We start from the raw sequence: 19,984 nt of genomic DNA, 5'->3' as shown, positions 1-19,984 counted from the left end.
ATAATAGCAACATGTCAGAGTACAATCCCAGAATATCTCAAGTGCGGAAAATCAATACGTGTGTGTATGATGTGCTGCTACCGCGCCAGCTCCTTCCCCTTCGCTGAAGAGGTACCTAAAACCAAAACTATAAATGTAACGCCCGTAGATCCGGGCTAGTCAATTTAGAGATAATAGGGGTCGAAAACGACTTTTCGACAAAAGATTATTTAGAATAAATAATCTTAGCCAAGTTGTAGAATATGTCTCAATGTTTCTGTACATATAAAGAACGTCGAAATCCGAGTTATAACGAAGAAGTTATGACCCGTCGAAGTTTTACGGCAGAACCGGCACGGCACCGGGAGACGTAAATAGTGAATTTACGATAGAGCGACTTTTAGCCTTAGCGATCTAAACGAAAGTCGTAGAATACGTTAAACCGAGAGCTTCCATAAAAAGAACGCCCAAATCTGACTTCGTATGAGGAAGTTATGATTTTTCGAAGTTTCGGCTTGGCAGTGTACAGCCCGAAGTTCGAATGTTAGATCGAGCGGTTTTTAGCCGACACAACCTAAACGAGAATCGAAGATCTCGTTAATAGTAGCATAACGATGAAAAGAAAGACGAAAACGGACGTCGAATGAAGAAGTTATGGATATTTAACGGACCAATCCTGTCCCGGTTTGTTAATAACATAACTTTTAAAATAAAGTCAAAATTAGCCGACGGAGTCTAAACGAAAGTTGTAGAGTACGTTCCCACCTTCGCGTGGATATAAAGAACGTCGAAAAGGAGCTCGTATGCGAAAGATACGAATTTTTAAAGTTGGAAGGTGAATTTGCGAGACCTGTTGCAAATCCGATGACGTGGCGCGATCTAGTCCGTCCATCACTGATCTAGCCTCGCATCCGATGATCGCCACGTCGCCCTCGCATACGCCCGACGTCCGAAGTCGGTACGCCCCGCGTACCCTCGCGCTTATCCATCCGACGTACGAAGACAGCTGGATCCGAGCTGGTTGCCTTATCCGAGGCGTACGCCCAGCGTACCCTCGGTACGCCCAGCGTATTCCGAGGTCCTCCGGCCTATAAATAGGGTGCGAGCCTTTCCGAGTTTTCCACACCAAATCTCACTCTCTCTCTAAAATCTTTCTATCTCTAGGGTTTCTAACCCTCCCCTAAGTCTAGGTGAACCCCTCGCACCCGAAGTAAGCCCCGAGGCTCCCGGAGTCCCGAGAAAAAGGGTCTTTCGGTTCGTAAACGCTGCTCCGAGCAAAGCCCGGTTTTCTTTAAAATCCGCTGTAAGTGAGCTACGCCTACGTAATTTTTAATATAACTTTTAAATAATTATAGTAATATTATTAGGTCCTTAAAATAATTATTTGGCCTATTATTATGAGTTATATTGGGTGTTATTTAACGCTTATATAATAATAATAATAGCTAGGCTATTAATTAGTCGCGGTTAACGTTAAAACTAAATCCTAGTGGTATTTATACTAGGTTTTGGTCGAGGAAAAATTGTTTTGAGATAACGAAGTGTTGTTCAAGTACCGAGTCACCACCTAATCAGGTGAGTGCATAGTTACTTTCATCTTACACATAGATATGAAGTATTTTATATAAATTACGTGCTATGTGTGCATATTATCTGTATACTTGTTATCTATGCTGGATGAACGATTTTATACATGTTTTAAATGATTTAAACTGTATATATATATATATATATATATATATATATATATATATATATATATGTATATATGTATATATATATATATATATATATATATATATGTATCTACGAGAATATGTTGGGTAAAACATGGGTAGATGTAATAGATGGAATATGAGTTGGATGATGAGTTGAGAGGTGTTATAGACCACGAGGTGAGTGTGAGAGGTGGACGATGTGAGAAGCCTTTCCCAAATGATGGCCCCGTCATCTAGCAGAGTATGGATGACAACCACAGATTATTCTAGACAGTCCAGTGGAACACTGGCAGGCTCGCAACCTGTAGGTGTTGTGAACGATGTGTTCACCGATGTACTCTAAAAACCCATTGACATGTATTGCGAGTGGACTCTCAAAAACGATACTGTCAATAAACGAGATAACCCTAGCAGCTGTGCTCGAAGGACAATACTGGTAGCTGCGCCTCACCTAGAATGTCACAGTTCTGGCAGCTGCGCCTAAGTGATAGAACTAGCAGCTGTGCTTGACAGCTGTGTCATTGACAACGATGGACTTCGTGCCGATTCCTTAGGATAATCCTTAGGAATAAATGAACGAGGAATAGTTGATTCTTAGGGTAGAATAAAGAAGATAATGGGGATGGGTAATTGGGTTGATTGTTTAACTATTTAAACATAATAATTATATTATTGTGGGTTGAAAACCCTATGTACTCACCAGGTTTCCCAACCTGACCCATTCAGTTTATTTGTATCATAGGTGTCGATATAAAGTTACATTACACTGAGAGATTTAAAAGAGATGTAGATCACTTGTGTAAATGAATGTAAGTTCTGTTTATGCTTATGTTTCTGTATTAACGATGACATCTCAAATGTTTTAAAATGAATAAAAATACATTTCTTCGGAAATGCTTTGATAACGTATTTATCATGTTTTTCTGGGAACAAATTCCGCAAGATTTTTATTAAAAGAAGTATTCTGATTTTTATAAAGCATAAACAAAATCGGTCTTTTCTGGCCGTGAAAATGGGGATGTCACAGTTGGTATCAGAGCATTAGTTTAAGCGAACTAGGAATATGGATTTATTTCTAGACTTAAACTTAGAATGCTAAGCAATGATTGTGAGGAGTGTGTCTAATAAACTTTAGGTAATACACCTGAATAGACACAAGTACTAGCTTATTTAGGGAAAATACCTAACATGATTTTATGTGCTAAATGATTTATGATATGCATTATATGATCGGATCTATGGTATGTTGCCGACCGGATCTAGAAACTTTATGTGTTCAGATTTCTAAACGTTTAAATACGGTATTAGAACTGGCATGTAACTTTTCGGGGTAATAAGGAGGATTGCGCGTCTAAACCTTCTTTATCTATATTCTTGTCTCGATGCACTAAACACATGCTTCCGTGAACAAAGCATCATGGTGAAGGCTCGTAGAGAATTGAGTAAATGGAGGAAATTAAATGGCATATGATAGTGAATGACACCTATCAGGAGGTATCATAAGAGTGGTATCTTGCCTTTAGGATATGTATGGTAAAATAACAGTGTGTTTAGAAGAGTACGGTACGTCCGAAGTACACCTTCGATTGGCGGGATGATGGAACGATTGGCATAATTCCTGAAGTTGTCCCATCGTATGGCATTTCCACCACCAACCAAGTTGAAGCAGAATTGATGATTGAAGATACGCGTGGAAGAAGTCCTAATAGAGTATATGATTGTTTGGACACATTTGTATGTGTTAAAATTGTTTTTTTTTTTTGATGATGACTTGGAAAACTGCGAGACAATACTTGGGACGAGTATGAGTAGGTGTGAAAGGTAGTAGATGCATATACTACCGGAAGCACAAGACTCACGCTTGGATCAGGGAAAGTCACAAGGTTACCAAGAAGCTAGTAACTGGTTCTGTTTTATTCAAGCATGTCGTTACTATCGATTCGGTAATGACTAAGAAGATGATTGTTATTCCGACCCTAGTGGTCATATCAAATCGAGTCCGACTAAGATGAGTATGTTACGAGGTTCAGAGAACCAAGTTTGATGTAGCATCCGACTTAAGCCAGAATATTGAAGATAGTCAAAGTGATTGTGATCGTTGTTAAAGTAAGAAACTTGTAGTTAGAAGTACTACGACGTGACTAAATCACATAAGAACATGAAGGAAGGTATAGTCTGTTCTGGAATTTGACTCTAAGAGACCTGAGTCTAAACGTTGCATCATACGATGAGAGGTCATTAGAACATGACCTATCGGTCTATTATGATAATCGAAGGAAGAAACTTATCTCAAGTTTGTTAAATAAGGAGTCTCTAATAAAGATCGAGATCGTGACATGAAGATCATGATTGGAAGTCTAACATGATATAGAGAGCGGATGCAAGATCGAGCACCTCCTGTAGTCAAGGAGTCTAAGAGTTAGATACTCGTTCGAAGAAACATCAAAGTTATGACTTAGGATGAAGAGATAACGTATGGATTCATCATGTGAACCCTGTTTCATTGATGATTCCGGGACGTAATCATCCTAAGGGGGAGATAATTGTAACGCACGTAGATCCGGGCTAGTCAATTTAGAGATAATAGGGGTCGAAAACGACTTTTCGACAAAAGATTATTTAGAATAAATAATCTTAGCCAAGTTGTAGAATATGTCTCAAGGTTTCTGTACATATAAAGAACGCCAAAATCCGAGTTATAACGAAGAAGTTATAACCCGTCGAAGTTTTACGGCAGAACCGGCACGGCACCGGAAGACGTAAATAGTGAATTTACGATAAAGCGACTTTTAGCCTTAGCGATCTAAACAAAAGTCGTAGAATACGTTAAACCGAGAGCTTCCATAAAAAGAACGCCCAAATCTGACTTCGTATGATTAAGTTATGATTTTTCGAAGTTCCGGCTTAGCAGTGTATAGCCCGAAGTTCGAATGTTAGATCGAGCGGTTTTTAGCCGACACAACCTAAACGAGAATCGAAGATCTCGTTAATAGTAGCATAACGATGAAAAGACAGACGAAAACGGACGTCGGATGAAGAAGTTATGGATATTGAACGGACCAATCCTGTCCCGGCCTGTTAATAACATAACTTTTAGAATAAAGTCAAAATTAGCCGACGGAGTCTAAACGAAGTTGTAGAGTACGTTCCCACCTTCGCGTGGATATAAAGAACGTCGAAAACGGAGCTCGTATGCGAAAGATACGAATTTTTAAAGTTGGAAGGTGAATTTGCGAGACCTGTTGCAAATCCGATGACGTGGCGCGATCTAGTCCGTCTATCGCTGATCTAGCCTCGCATCCGATGATCGCCACGTCGCCCTCGCATACGCCCGGCGTCCGAAGTCGGTACGCCCCGCGTACCCTCGCGCTTATCCATCCGACGTACGAAGACAGCTGGATCCGAGCTGGTTGCCTTATCCGAGGCGTACGCCTAGCGTACCCTCGGTACGCCCAGCGTAATCCGAGGTCCTCCGGCCTATAAATAGGGTGCGAGCCTTTCCGAGTTTTCCACACCAAATCTCACTCTCTCTCTAAAATCTTTCTCTCTCTAGGGTTTCTAACCCTCCCCTAAGTCTAGGTGAACCCCTAGCACCCGAAGTAAGCCCCGAGGCTCCCGGAGTCCCGAGAAAAAGGGTCTTTCGGTTCGGAAACGCTGCTCCGAGCAAAGCCCCGGTTTTCTTTAAAATCCGCTGTAAGTGAGCTACGCCTACGCAATTGTTAATATAACTTTTAAATAATTATAGTAATATTATTAGGTCCTTAAAATAATTATTTGGCCTATTATTATGAGTTATATTGGGTGTTATTTAACGCTTATATAATAATAATAATAATAGCTACGCTATTAATTAGTTGCGGTTAACGTTAAAACTAAACCCTAGTGGTATTTATTTATACTAGGTTTTGGTCGAGGAAAAATTGTTTTGAGATAACGAAGTGATGTTCAAGTACCGAGTCACCACCTAATCAGGTGAGTGCATAGTTACTTTCATCTTACACATAGATATGAAGTATTTTATATAAATTACGTGCTATGTGTGCATATTATCTATATACTTGCTATCTATGCTGGATGAACGATTTTATACATGTTTTAAATGATTTAAACTGTATATATATATATATATATATATACGAGAATATGTTGGGTAAAACATGGGTAGATGTAATAGATGGAATATGAGTTGGATGATGAGTTGAGAGGTGTTATAGACCACGAGGTGAGTGTGAGAGGTGGACGATGTGAGAAGCCTTTCCCAAATGATGGCCCCGTCATCTAGCAAAGTATGGATGACAACCACGGATTATTCTAGACAGTCCAGTTGAACACTGGCAGGCTCGCAACCTGTAGGTGTTGTGAACGATGTGTTCACCGGTGTACTCTAAAAACCCATTGACATGTATTGCGAGTGGACTCTCGAAAACGATATTGTCAATAAACGAGATAACCCTAGCAGCTGTGCTCGAAGGACAATACTGGTAGTTGCGCCTCACCTAGAATGTCACAATTCTGGCAGCTGTGCCTAAGTGATAGAACTAGCAGCTGTGCTTGACAGCTGTGTCATTGACAACGATGGACTTCGTGCCGATTCCTTAGGATAATCCTTAGGAATAAATGAACGAGGAATAGTTGATTCTTAGGGTAGAATAAAGAAGATAATGGGGATGGGTAATTTGGTTGATTGTTTAACTATTTAAACATAATAATTATATTATTGTGGGTTGAAAACCCTATGTACTCACCAGGTTTCCCAACCTGACCCACTCAGTTTATTTGTATCACAGGTGTTGATATAAAGTTACATTACACTGAGAGATTTAAAAGAGATGTAGATCACTAGTGTAAATGAATGTAAGTTCTGTTTATGCTTATGTTTCTGTATTAACGATGACATCCCAAATGTTTTAAAATGAATAAAAATACATTTCTTCGGAAATGCTTTGATAACGTATTTATCATGTTTTTCTGGGAACAAATTCCGCAAGATTTTTATTAAAAGAAGTACTCTGATTTTTATAAAGCATAAACAAAATCGGTCTTTTCTGGCCGTGAAAATGGGGATGTCACATTTAACTTTAAGCATGAAGCTTAGTAAGTTCCCCCATCGTACCACATACCATATGATCACATAGCATACATACTGTCGGGCAATTCTGGGGTGCCCGTCCTACCCGGTACGGCCATTCTGGGGTGCCGACCTACCCGTACGGCCATTCTGGGGTACCGACCTACCCATGTCAAGCCATTCTATGGTGCTGACCTACCCGTCGGTCCTAACAACCGACCCTCGGGGACTATTCCACCCCCTCTACTGCTACTATCACATATAACGTATCATGCCAACAGATAAACATATCGTCACATACGGTCAGACGTTTCTGGGGTGTCTGGCCTACCCTTCGGTCCTAGCAACCAAACTCTACTACTATCACATATAATATATCATGCTAGCATATAACATATCAGGTAGTAGCAAACCTAGATGATATCACAAAGACAATCATCTAACATACAACTCCTACTGGTGGGCCGGCATTGTGGCCGTAGACCCACCGCTACAGGAAGGTAACTCACCTCAAACGAGTAGCTGCTGATAATCTGTGCGGGAAGTCTCTGTCTGCTGCTGCTCCGGAAATCCTCCGGCTATAACCCCACAAAACACTCAGTCAGAATCTGATATCTACTATTAGGGTAAAATGACTATTTTACCCCTAACCAAGACCAAGTCAAAGTCAAAGTCAAAGTCAACTTTCAGTTGACCTGACTCGCCGAGTTGGTCCGCCAACTCGTCGAGTCCCTATCCTTTTAACTGTCCTCATCCACGACTCTACTCGTCGAGTTTAGGAATGACTCGACGAGTTCCCCTTTTATGCGAACATCGAATGAACCTTCATCCGACTCGCCGAGTTGTATGAACAACTCGTCGAGTTCATCCTCATCTTATGAACCAGTCCTGTCTTCGACTCGCCGAGTTGTATGAACAACTCGTCGAGTTCATCTTCAAGAGTTGGGAGATTGCCTTGGACTCGCCGAGTCTGTTCTAGCACTCGTCGAGTCCTATGAACTCCAGGTCTCCCAACACGTCTAAACAGCTATGGGACTCCCTCTTCTAACAACTGACCATCGCAGAAGGGTTTAAGATGGTTGAAAGCGCACCGACTCGCCGAATCCCAAGAACGACTCGCCGAGTCCAACCTTGACCATTTCTATACAGTTGATCTAAAAGGGATTTAACACACCAAAACCATAGATCTGGCCTCCTAATGTCCATTTGATACGTAAAGTTCCAAACTTGATGCACATGCATGGGGTTTTTAGCTCAAAAGTCCATAGAAGGTGCTCTACAATGTGCATGGGGCTCTCATGGCCATAAATTTGGCACCTTTATGCAATGAAACCCCTCCTATGACTCAGCTCTGGAAGTAGAACCCCATGAATCACCTTACAAATCCGAAAATGGCTTAAGAAGCCCTAAATGCACCATGACAATAGGCCCTAAAGATGAACAACCAAAAAGGAAGACCAAAACAGGGGGCATTTACCTTGCTTGAGCTGAAGATGAAGTAAGATCTCTGGATCTACAAGTCCCAACTCGAAATCTCAAGCTTCCTCTTTCCTTCCAAGCTTAACAAACCAACCAAGAACACCAAAATGGCCTTAACACACACACACAAACGGCTAGGGTTTCGATATCCAGCTCTAAGAGAGTGTTAGGGACAAGGGAGGCTGAGTTAAGGTGTTTATATAGGGTGCAAACCCTCAGATTTAGGGTTTTACTCGCACAGCGCCTACTCGCCGAGTCCATCTTCCGACTCGTAGAGTAGGTCACTTAAGATGTCTGCGGATCTCGACTCTACTCGACAAGTGGGTCCTCCGACTCGTCGAGTCCCAGGGAAAAACATAAAAATGCTTGAATTAAATGCGTACCAGGAATTCGGTGCTACATAACAGTATATCCCCACTATAAAATTTAAGATATATATATTATTTGAATAAAATAATAATAAAGAATGGATTAGATTTATTTATATTAATGAAGGAAAACACCAAACCTGTTAATTGGATGAGATCTGAGTATGAAATTGGTCCACCTTTAGAGTAAGAATCGATCTCTTTTTTTGCTTCTTCCACCATTGATAAAGCAGCAGAAAGTCCTTTGTTTTCTGGTCTCTCAATCTCAGAGCTTCACACACACACACACTCACACACACACACACACAAAAGAGTATAAATTCAGAGGACTTTTTGCTAATGTTAATAAGGGTGAAATCAGCTCTGGATTTGCCTGAAATTCAAACAACAATTCAGATTTCTCCAAAAGGGCAATGTGCTTCATTCTTTTTTACTAATTTACCCAATGTGCTTACTTATCTTTATCTAAATATCCTACAACAGAAATATATACTTCATGGTTTACGTTAATGGCTTTATAGAGGGTCAGCTTTATACTTGCTGCCAAATGGACAGGTTTTGTTCCATTTCTGTTAATTCCAAACCTGCTAATTCCACCCATGTCGCTTCTTGTTTCGGTGACCAAGCCTCAACTCAAACACCTGTAGATTCCCTTTCATTTCCAGTCAAAAACAAGCTATTTTATTCCATTTCTGTTGAAATCAAAGCCAATGATCCAAAATAGAAAGAAGATAGAGACAAGGAATTACCGAAGCAAATAACCCCTACTGTTGCCTTCGTCTTTCATTCCTGATCAACCAAAGAAGTCGACCCAAATCAGAGATGAAGGTCTGCCGGGGATCGACTGCCCTTTTTTCTCGCAGACCGAGCAAATAACCCCTAAGGTCGACGACAGCTCTCGTTGCCTCTTCCCTGTTCTTCGGACCATTCGAACAATGGAGGTGCTCACCTCCTTACGACTTCAGCCACCGAGAATCGACAGCAGTTTGCTGCTTCGTTCTTCTTCATCCTTCGGTCTAGCCAAACCCCCTAGGTCCTCACGTTTTCCTTTCCTTCGTTCTAGTCGACCCGGAGAATCCTCCCTCTTCGCAAATCGAAAGACGAAGCGCACCTGCAAAAGGGGGGAAGATTGATCAGATCAGTAGGCCCTTTATAAAAAGGGGAATTAGGTTAAATTCAACGTAACTAGCAAAATTATAGGGAGTATTTGTGGAAGTTATTTCTCAAATTACCTAGTTACCCTAATTGATTTATTTAATTATTGTTTTTTCTATTATTTTTTGATTGGTCCACAATCATGCATATAATAATACAATACTTAGTTAAAACACATGAACTTCTCTCTCTCTCTCTCTCTCTCTCTCTCTCTCTCTCTCTCTCTCTCTCTATATATATATATATATATATATATATATATATATATATATATATATATATATATATATATATATTACTTTTGGTTTTATGGATATAATTTGGCTGTCTGAATATAATTAAGTTATTGGTTTAGCATATTAAAGTATGTATTTATAAATGTTTGTAGATTTTTATAAAACATAATTACTTTAAATGTAATATAATCTTGTATCACACATAAGTAAATAAACATTACAACAAATACATATATACTTCCTCTCAAATTCTTTTAATTAAAGACATAACTTACATATCCTATTTGTGTAATTATGCACCATATCCTATTTGTGTAATTATGCACCGGTCTAATACATTACGAATCTTCGGCTGGCCAAATTATTTCTAATAATCAAGATTTTATATTTTAGAAATCTTGCAATATCACATTAATTAATAATTCAATATCATTATCTATATATTTTAAACTTATGAAGATATCTATAAAAGATATTAAGGTGAAAATGTTTTTCAGTTCGGTCCAGGTTAAATCCTGTATTCCGTGTACGGTCCGGTCCAAACCCGAAACCTAATTATTGGTAAAAACAAAACCCGAAAACGGACCCACTAATATGAATATGCGGTCCGGTCTCGGTTTTTTTCCGGTCCAACGGGTCGTATGCTCATCGCTAATCTTAACATATTATACTTGAAAACATAATTACTATTGTGGTGATTTTATGGAAAGGATGAACGAACGAAGGAGGAAATGAACCCTTGATTTTGGGGGAAATAGCGAAGGGTAAGGGCACATATATTCCCATAAATCTTTTAACCGGCTAACCTACAATACGCGGTGAAATGGTTTTTTTTTTTTTCACTAAAAAAAGAATAATGGTGTTTTTTGTATGTTTTTAAAACATTATTACTTTTTTAAGTCATTTTCCCTTAAAGTTAAACAAAATTCAGAAGATACAAACAATAATATAGGAAGCTGCTGGTAAAAATAATTTTCTATCTTTAATCATGCAATCAAGATGTATACAAAAATGTTGTCATTGGTCGACAGAAAAATAGGTTTAGATGCCTATATTTCTGATTGGTCGCAGTACCACAGTGGCTACACATTGCTCTTCCTATCAAATGATTTGCAAATCTCTTTTATGATCGTTTAAGGAAAAGGGCGTATCTTATCATGTTTTTATATATAATACAAAATTATTTAAGTAGTAGTTGAAGGTTGGGGGCGAAGTTTCCTAATTAACCACTTCCTTCTTAGTCTAAGATCCAAGGTTAAAAATGTTTTGGCTTTTTTATCATCTTCGAGAAAATCACAAGCATCCAAGATGAGGTCGTCATCCATGTCAGGTAAGCCCTGAATAGCTTCAATCACATGTTCTACAGCAACAGAGGAGTTATGGGAAGACTCCTGCTGATCATCTGCTGCTGAAACGGTAGTAAGAGTCTCTTTACATACAAATACAATACACAAATCCTTGTAATAAGGCACTGGTCGTGTCATGTATTGTCGTGCATCTGGATTTGTCTGCATAATGCATAATGCATATGCATTGTTAAAAAAAAAAAAAAAAAAAAAAAAAAAAATATCTTTTTGAGATGGATAAGTTGAATAAGATGGATGATGCATGCAGACCTGGATGTAATCCTGCCAGGTGTGATCATCAGCAATTACCATTTGGCGTAAATCATCCCAGAAAAAGCCTTGTGATCCCAGAAGCTTGTTTATGGTGTTATAGTGTCTTTTAAAGGTCTTGTATCGGTTCTTGAGAGTATGAAGATCATACTTGAAACCAAACCTGTGATTAAAGGAGTTGATCATCTCCATCCATGCTTGCTTGCGGAACAAGCCATCTATCTGGTTTCCTTTCTGAAGCTGGCCCACCATCAGCTCAATCAAGTATCCATCCATCCCTGGCTCCCAATATGTCCGACTCCCTCTCCCTCCAGCCTCAACCTCTTCATCCATCATAATTTCATCAACAACAATAATACCACAAGAATTATCAACAATACTGGATACTTTTTTTTTATATATCTCACATAAATCATAGTAATACGGAATGCTTTTTATTCTGTATGACCGAGCACCTGGGTGTACCTGCAGCATGCATATAATATTATAATATATGCTTCAATTGATACCAAAACATTTAAAAATATAAAAAAAAAATACCTTGATATAATCATCCCAGACTTCATTATGAGCTGTCACCATTTGTCGAGTATGGTCCCAGCTAAACCCATCTAGGGCAAGGAGCTTGTTTATTACCTTGTACACATTTCTTAATGTTTTGTGTCGGTTTTTCAAAACATCTTTTTCATATTCAACCTTGAATTTTGTATTAAACAAGAGCGTCATGTGGTTCCATGCTCGTTTACTAAATAAATGATCATCAATCCTGTTCCCTTTTCCAGCTTCTTCTAGCATCAGGTCAATGAAATATCTGTCCATTTCAGGTGTCCATATAGTGCGCAATCCATCACTATTTCTTTGCTGCCTCTGCCTCATGCCCTTTTCCATACACTGTAACACCTCCTACCACATTTCTGATTTACTTTCACCTTTTTACTGTTTATAGCAACCTACATTTTACCATTGCTATAAACAATAAATTTTGTAAAAAAAAAAAAAAAGTACATTGTTAAAAATGGTGAGAAGATTAAAGTAAGTTGCCATTACACGCATTTAACACTTATCTAGTAGATAGATAAGCTTCCCTTTGTTGAAACTACGGCTTGTGCTTGTAAAGCTATTTGAGTGACCATGGAATTGAAGAGTTTATCAAGCTGAAACATACTACCAAATTGAAACTAAGGGAGGATGTTGGGGTAATTTTTATTTTACAGTTTTTAATGTTTGCTTAATTAGGGTTTATTTGGTGGGTCAATAATAGTGGGTGGGTTGTAAAATTATGTTAATAGTGAGTTAGTTAACGTCGTCATCCTAGTTTCTTTCATGTCTATTAATGGCTTAGTGTACAAATTTTTCATTACTTCCACATCCTATGTTTTTCTGTAACATGTTAGACTAAAGAAATACCGTTTAATGATTTACTAAATTTAACGCAAACAAACAGTTGCAGGAAGCAAAGATAGTGAAATAAGCAAATCTACATCAAACATGACATGGGGATCAAACACACACAGATAGAAAAACGCATAGTGAAAATACATTAGATTCGATCAAGAATGGTGATGAAATAAAAACATATACAAATATAACAGCAAATGTTGGATGGATGAAGTACCAGGCATGTGTAACGGAATTCCCAACGAACCTCCGTCGCCGATGGCGCGATTTAGAAAAAAGCAGATACCGGGAACAGAGGAGACGCTATCCTTGGTCATCACAAGACCTTATCCCTGGACGATCCAGGCCTACATGGCCCTAAAGCCCATCTCAGCTATCAAGGCCTTAATAAAAATATGAATAAATTACTGAAATAGTCCTGTGGTTTGGTTAAAATTACATATTCCGTCCGTAAACTTTTTTTTGAATTCGGAATGTCTTTATATTTTGATCTTATTGTGTTGTTAGTCCCTATCAAACATGAATTGACTATAATACCCTTATAAATTTCTTTTTCAATTATTTTATTGTTTTTATTATTATTTATAAATTAAAAAGAAAAAAGAAAAAAAAATGTGGCCCACCTCTACCTCACCAGCCTCATCCCTTCAACTAGAAATTAGAAAATGGGACGTACCCCATCTCAGTTTCTGGTGACTCCAAATCCTCACCTCCGGTGACCACCTTTATTCTGCATCATCGCTTTGTCGTCGCCCCCTGCTATCTACTTCTTCTTCCTTTCTCGCACTCTCTTTGATTCCTTCATCTTGAAACAATATCAATTTCTCACATGGTGGGTCACCGGAAGGATACCAATCTGCTTTAATCGACTGTATTTTACATCTTCAACCCTCATCATGTTGAAGATTCAAACACCATTTTGAGACTAAACGATCACAGTTCCTTTTTGGAAGACCTAATTAACTATAGTTTGCATCTTCAACCCACGTCTTGAATAAACCAAAAAAAAAATGAAGACCTAATGCGTCCTCCACGAGACCTACGACGTTGCAACCAATGTTCCATCTCTACTCGATATGTCTCACTCTATATCTCTTGATCATGTTCAGTTTTGTACCTGAAGAACATGGGTCGAAATAAGAAAAAGAAATTGGGTATTTGTTTTTCTGATTTATATTTTCGGATCCAAAAATTGATTTCAATTTCTCCACGGTCTGCAATCTACCATCTGAAAACGATGTTAATATATATATATATATATATATATATATATATATATATATATATATATATATATATATATATATATATATATATATATATATATATATATATGGCGTTGGATCTGTACTCTGATGCTTATGTATAAGAAGGAACACGATGAGTGACATCGTCGATCTGCACTCTGTTCGATCTTTAAATCAATGAAATCACTACCACCACTACAATACTTTCTGAAATCATCTTTATTTCCTGTCGTTGCTCTCTGTTATCTATCTTTCCAATCGTCTCTTTTCTATGTTAGCGGTGGTCGACGGTAGTGACGTTGGTTTGATGACAATGTCGGTGATTCGATTTTAGAGGTGGTGGTGGGGGTCAGGTTTAGTGGATTTAATTTCAGGTACGTTAGAGGATTTTTATGCATTTGATTTGTCTGGATGGTTGAATCAGGTTTTGATTAGGTTGATTTTTCTGGATTGCATTACGTTTGATTTTTCTAGATTTTTTGTGCTCACCGAAGTTGGTAAAGGAGATTGTGGTGCACGAGATTTGATTAAAGTCACGGTGGTGAGCAACTCCAGAGAACATGAAGGGACAAAGTAGAAAGGAGTGGGTGCTCCATTGATTTCCGACTGCAGTGGTCAGTGGTCTGTGAAGTGGTGGTTACCGGCAAAGGAGGCCTGTTCTAGGGAAGTATCTGAGGCAAAGGAAGAAGATGTGCGGGGGTAGGAGTTAGGAAAGGTGGTGGGATCCAATGATTTATTATTATAAATAAGTATTTACTAGTTATTTAAAATGTAGGAAAAAATATAACAAGGGTAAAATTGTCTTTTCATGTCAGTCAAGGACCATAACCGAAACAAAAACAAACTAGAGGGATGGTCCGAGTGGAAAAAAACGTTAGGGGTCAAACACGCAATTTTAACCAAATCACAGAGACGATTTTAATAATTTACTCTATAAATAATAATGAACAGTTATATTAATTAAACTTACCTATATAAATTGGTCTTATTAACAAAAATAATTAATTTTTAAGTTTTTGAAAACTAACCATTTTTTTGTAACACCCCATCCTGAAGAAGTTATGTTTGTTCTAGAGTTGATGTGAGTTTGGTGAACTTTGATGTAAAGTTGTTTCAGAATCTAACAGCGTATATTTTAGACTCACGTAATCAACGCCAAACTGACAACTTACATCCCATACATATATTATGTATTGTCTTTGTACATTTTGGAATGTCGTTATACATTCTAGATATGTATTCCATAATCTTTACACTACATATCCTACATTTTCATATTTTCTTTTACTCATAGCTAAGATTTCTTAATTGTGTTTTATAAAAATTAAAAATGAGTCCCTCATATCATGATCACAAATAAAACTCTGTCAGCCTTCATGTTTAATTGCATAACCTTCAAAGAACCAACTCCACAAGTTTGACTAACATCAGGACAAATGTTTTGAACCGTTTTCATTTTGTGGCTCTTATATATGTGGTAAACAACTTTTTGCCACATATTAATTGTTTGTTTTTAGTTATTAATTTTTTTACAATTGATGTTGAAAAAAATATATAGGTTCATACATTCCTACTTTGCACATTATCAATGATCTTTTGTAACACCCTGTTTCAAGTTGTTCCATATTTCGGGGTCGTGACCCGAAGATCAATTATCATAAGGATCCAGGCCTTGGGAAAGGAGAGGTTTAGACCCATTTGGATGTGGGTAATGTACATTATGTGATACAATAGTTTGGTTTGTGCTTTGCAGCCCAATGATATAATGGGAAAAGTGGTGTTTCAGACTTTTTTTATGAATTAAGGATTTTATTTTGATGTGTTTTAAGTTAAAAGTAATTAGATAGGCTTGTAGAGCTCCTCAATATCTTTTTATGGATATAAAGATCGTCGAAATCGGAGTTGAAACGAAGAAGTTATGACTGTTTGAAGTTATGACCGTTTTGGGTTAAGCCACGTACGTTGGGCGTACTAGGGTATCCCTGAGTATGTTGGGCGTACGCGATCAGTGCTCAAACCCTATTTTCGTGGTTTGAGCCCTATTTAAGCTCCTTAACTTCCCCAAACCCATTCCATTCTCAATCTCCACCTCTCCAACGCCCTCCCTTGAAACCTTAACCCTAGTTTGAGCCTTTTGAGCAAAAAGAAGGTGTTTTTAAGTACTTTGGAGTGTTCTTGGTGCATCTTGGAGAAGAAGGAGCTCATTGGCGAAGTGTTGGTTGCATTGGAGCTTGTAGATACAGACTTTGTTCACCTTGATCTTTCTTATAGAGGTATAAAGTTTGAATCTTGATGATGCATTTGTTAGATCTAGCTAGTCTTGGGTGTTATGAGTTTTTGGTCACTTTAGTGCATAAAGTTTAGATCTTGAAAGTTTGTGATTAAGTTGAAAAAGGAGCTCTTTTGGGCCCTTTGAGACTAAAAGACTATATCTTGGTTGTTTAGACCATTCTAGTGGATGAAGTTGAAAATTTTATCCATTATGAAGCTATTAGGAACCATAGAAATGTAATCTTGGTACTTAGTTTTTTTCCATGCATGTTCTATGTGACATCCCCTAATTTCTCGGCCAGAAAAGACCGATTTAATTTATGCTTTTTAAAATAAAATCAGAGAAATCTTTTTAAAAGATGTTGCGGAATAGGTCCCCAAAATAAAACATGATAAAAGTTTATCAAAACCCTTCTTTAAGAAGGTATATATTTTCCATATATATATCAAAACCTCAGGATGTCATGTTCCGATACAGATCAAAAGCATAAACAAGACATTATAAGCCTTTTAACAGTTATTTACAACTACTGGCCTATAATCCAAAAATCTCGCATCGTCCACCGACTATGCTCGGGGTCCACTACCTGTAACATAAAAAGCTTAGTGGGTCAGGCTTGGGAGCCTGGTGAGCATATAGGGTTTTCAACCCACAATAATAATAACTTATTAAGTTCACCAATTAACAATAACCCTGATTACCCATTCGCGTTGTCCTCACTTTACGTCCCTAAACACCTAACACAAGGGACTTAGCCTAAGGAATATCATCGGGTTGGACACTACTGCTAAGGGGACTCCTCAGCCATACATGTCCTAAAGGCAACCATGAGGGGGATTGGAGTACACCAATGAACATTTAGTTCATCAACACCTACAAGTTGCGAACCTACTAGTGTGCCATTGGACTGTCTAGAAAGTCTGTGGTCGTCATCTATACTCCGTTAGACAACTTCACCAATAACACCAACAACAACACCGACACCGAGGCCTCTCATCATTTTAACACCCATCGACTATTTTGTCTACCCATGTTCTATCCAACATATTTGTAGATAAAATACATATACAGTTTAAAACTTGTATAAAACATCAATTCAACAGTCACCTCAAATAAACAATTAACATATTTACACATAACACGTATTTTAAGGTAAATACTTCATATCTATGTGTAAATTGAAAGTAACTACACACTCACATGTTTTGATGAAAATCGGGCAGCAATTCGTTTCCTAAAACGATCGTTCTTAATAAAACCGGGAGTTTTATTGAGAAACCGGGCTCTGCAAAGGTCGAGCTTCGAAACCGAAAATATAAATTTTTCGGGCTTCACGGGCACTTCGTGGCGTATTCCGGGGCTTATAATCGATACCGGGGCTTTGGGGAAAGTTAGAATGAAAGAAATATGAAATTTATGGTGAAAGGTGGCAAATTTCCAAAGTTACCCGGGAAGGCTCGCAGCCTTCTATTTATAGGGAAGAGCTTCTGATCGGACGGCTGAGAAGCCTCCAGGTGGCGAAGATCCGAAGCTCGCAGGGGGATAGCTCGCACGTGACTGCGCATGCGAGGGGGCTGTTGGCCTCTTGTGATTGGACCGAAGTCCGGATCCGAGGAGGGGGTGTCCGTGGCAGCTTGCGAGGGCTCGGTCACGTGAAAGAGGGTACGTGTCGCACCGCTACTGGACCACTTCGGATCAGCTCAGGAGCTCGGATGAGTCATCAGTTTTTCGGACACGTGGCACCTTCTAAGCGAGGGTGAGGTGGCCGAAGTCCACCTTGCGAATTTTCTCGGTTTTAGCAATTTTTCTCGTTTTTCGCGCCAAAACTTCTAAAATCCATAACTTTCGCATACGAGCTCCGTTTTCTACGTTCTTTATATGCACGCGTAGGTAAAATTACGCTCTACAACTTTTGTTTAGACTTCATCTGCTAATTTTGACTTTAATTTTTATATTATTATTTTTAACAGACCGGGACAGGAAATCCGTTAAAAATTCATAACTTCTTCATCCGACGTCCCTTTTCGTCATACTTTTTACCGTTGTGCTACTATTTACGAGACCTTCGATTCTCGTTTAGGTCGTGTCGGCTAAAAATCACTCGATCTAAAATTCGAGTTTTTAGCTGTCTACTGCTAAGCTGAAACTTCGAAAAATCATAACTTCCTCATACGAAGTCAGATTTGGGTGTTCTTTTTATACCTACTCTCGGTTTAACGAACACTACGAGTTTCATTTAGATCACTAAGGCTAAAAAGTAGTTTATCGAAAACTCACTTTTTACGACATTCAGCACCGAGCCGGTTTTGTCGTGAAACTTCGACAGGTCATAACTTCTTCGTTATAACTCGGATTTCGGCATTCTTTATATATTCGTAATCCTTGTCACGACCACTACAACTTTCTTAATAGATATCGGCTTTATCTAAAATTTATTTTCGACGCTCATTTTTTATTCTTAATTAATTAACTCCTAGTAATTAAGCATAAAACACATAAAACACATAGAATTCACATAATTCCTTTTTCATTGCTTCAAAATGAGTTACAAGGGTTAACCTAGACTATCACATCAAGATTAATGCCTAGGCTAGAAACACGAGTGTTACAATTCTCTCCCCCTTAGGATGATTTCGTCCCCGGAATCACATATCACCAAACAACTGCGGGTAGCGACTCATCATGTCACTCTCCGTTTCCCAGGTGAGATTTGGTCCATTCGTATGTTTCCAGCGCACAAGCACTAAATCAATCATCTTGCGTCGCAACTTCATAGTCTTACGGTCAACTATTGCCTCAGGTTCCTTAGTCAACCTTTTGTTTTCATCCAACCTTAATTCAAAAATGGGAATTATGTCGGGCACATCTCTCGTGAACTTCCTCAAATAACACACATGAAATGTGTTATGAATACCCTCCAGTTCTTCCGGTAATTCTAGCTTGTAAGCTTGATTCCCGATCTTCTGAAGAACTTTAAATGGTCCAATAAACCTTGGACTCAACTTTCCCCTTTTTCCAAATCTTATAAGTCCCTTCCACGATGAGACTTTAAGTAAAACCGAATCTCCAACTTCGAAGGATATCGGTTGTCTTTTCTTGTCAGCATAGCTCTTTTGTCGATCTTGAGCAGCTAACATCCTCTCCCTTATCACTTTCAACTTTTCAGCAGTTTGATGGACTATCTCAGGTCCCATAAACTGCTTTTCCCCAGCTTCCAGCCAACATGATGGCGTTCGACACTTTTCTCCATACAAAGCGTGATAAGGTGCCATCTTGATGCTTGAGTGGAAACTATTATTATAGGAAAATTCTACTAAAGGTAAGTGTTCATCCCAGTTACCTGGGAATTCTAGGGTACATGCTCTCAGCATATCCTCCAATGTTTGAATCGTTCGTTCGCTCTGACCATCAGTTTGCGGATGGTAAGATGTACTCAAACACAACTTGG

The 19,984-nt window shown here is 38.5% G+C and overlaps 1 protein-coding gene across 2 annotated transcripts; it reads right to left on the bottom strand.

Moving 5' to 3' along the window:
- Positions 1-10,963: 10,963 nt before the first annotated feature.
- On the bottom strand, positions 10,964-13,370 carry LOC145141232 (Myb/SANT-like DNA-binding domain protein). 2 transcript variants are annotated; one of them, XM_079074538.1, is made up of 4 exons: positions 13,235-13,370; positions 12,160-12,569; positions 11,620-12,084; positions 10,964-11,511 (listed from the first exon to the last, which is right to left on the bottom strand). In XM_079074538.1, exons 2-4 carry the CDS (start codon positions 12,505-12,507, stop codon positions 11,188-11,190), a joined length of 1,137 nt encoding a protein of 378 aa, XP_078930664.1. In that variant the 5' UTR covers positions 12,508-12,569; positions 13,235-13,370; the 3' UTR covers positions 10,964-11,187. The 2 variants fall into 2 exon arrangements, with proteins under 2 accessions (XP_078930664.1, XP_078930665.1); XM_079074539.1 differs by having other exon boundaries at positions 12,160-12,585; positions 13,235-13,364.
- Between the last annotated feature and the right edge of the window lie 6,614 nt (positions 13,371-19,984).

The sequence above is a fragment of the Lactuca virosa genome, chromosome 9 (genome assembly GCF_052849685.1).
Source record: "Lactuca virosa cultivar CGN04683 chromosome 9, Lactuca_virosa_CGN04683_v6, whole genome shotgun sequence".
In the NCBI taxonomy this organism is placed as follows: domain Eukaryota; kingdom Viridiplantae; phylum Streptophyta; class Magnoliopsida; order Asterales; family Asteraceae; genus Lactuca; species Lactuca virosa.
This window is presented reverse-complemented; position numbering and strand designations above follow the sequence as displayed.

Bases quoted from the DNA above. Each gene is read 5' to 3' on its own strand.
- LOC145141232 (XM_079074538.1), bottom strand. From the start codon at position 12,507: ATGGAAAAGGGCATGAGGCAGAGGCAGCAAAGAAATAGTGATGGATTG. The intron at 12,085-12,159 runs GTATTTTTTTTT...TGCATGCTGCAG, and splicing joins TCTGGGATGATTATATCAAG to GTACACCCAGGTGCTCGGTC. The intron at 11,512-11,619 runs GTCTGCATGCAT...TGCATTATGCAG, and splicing joins CCTGGCAGGATTACATCCAG to ACAAATCCAGATGCACGACA.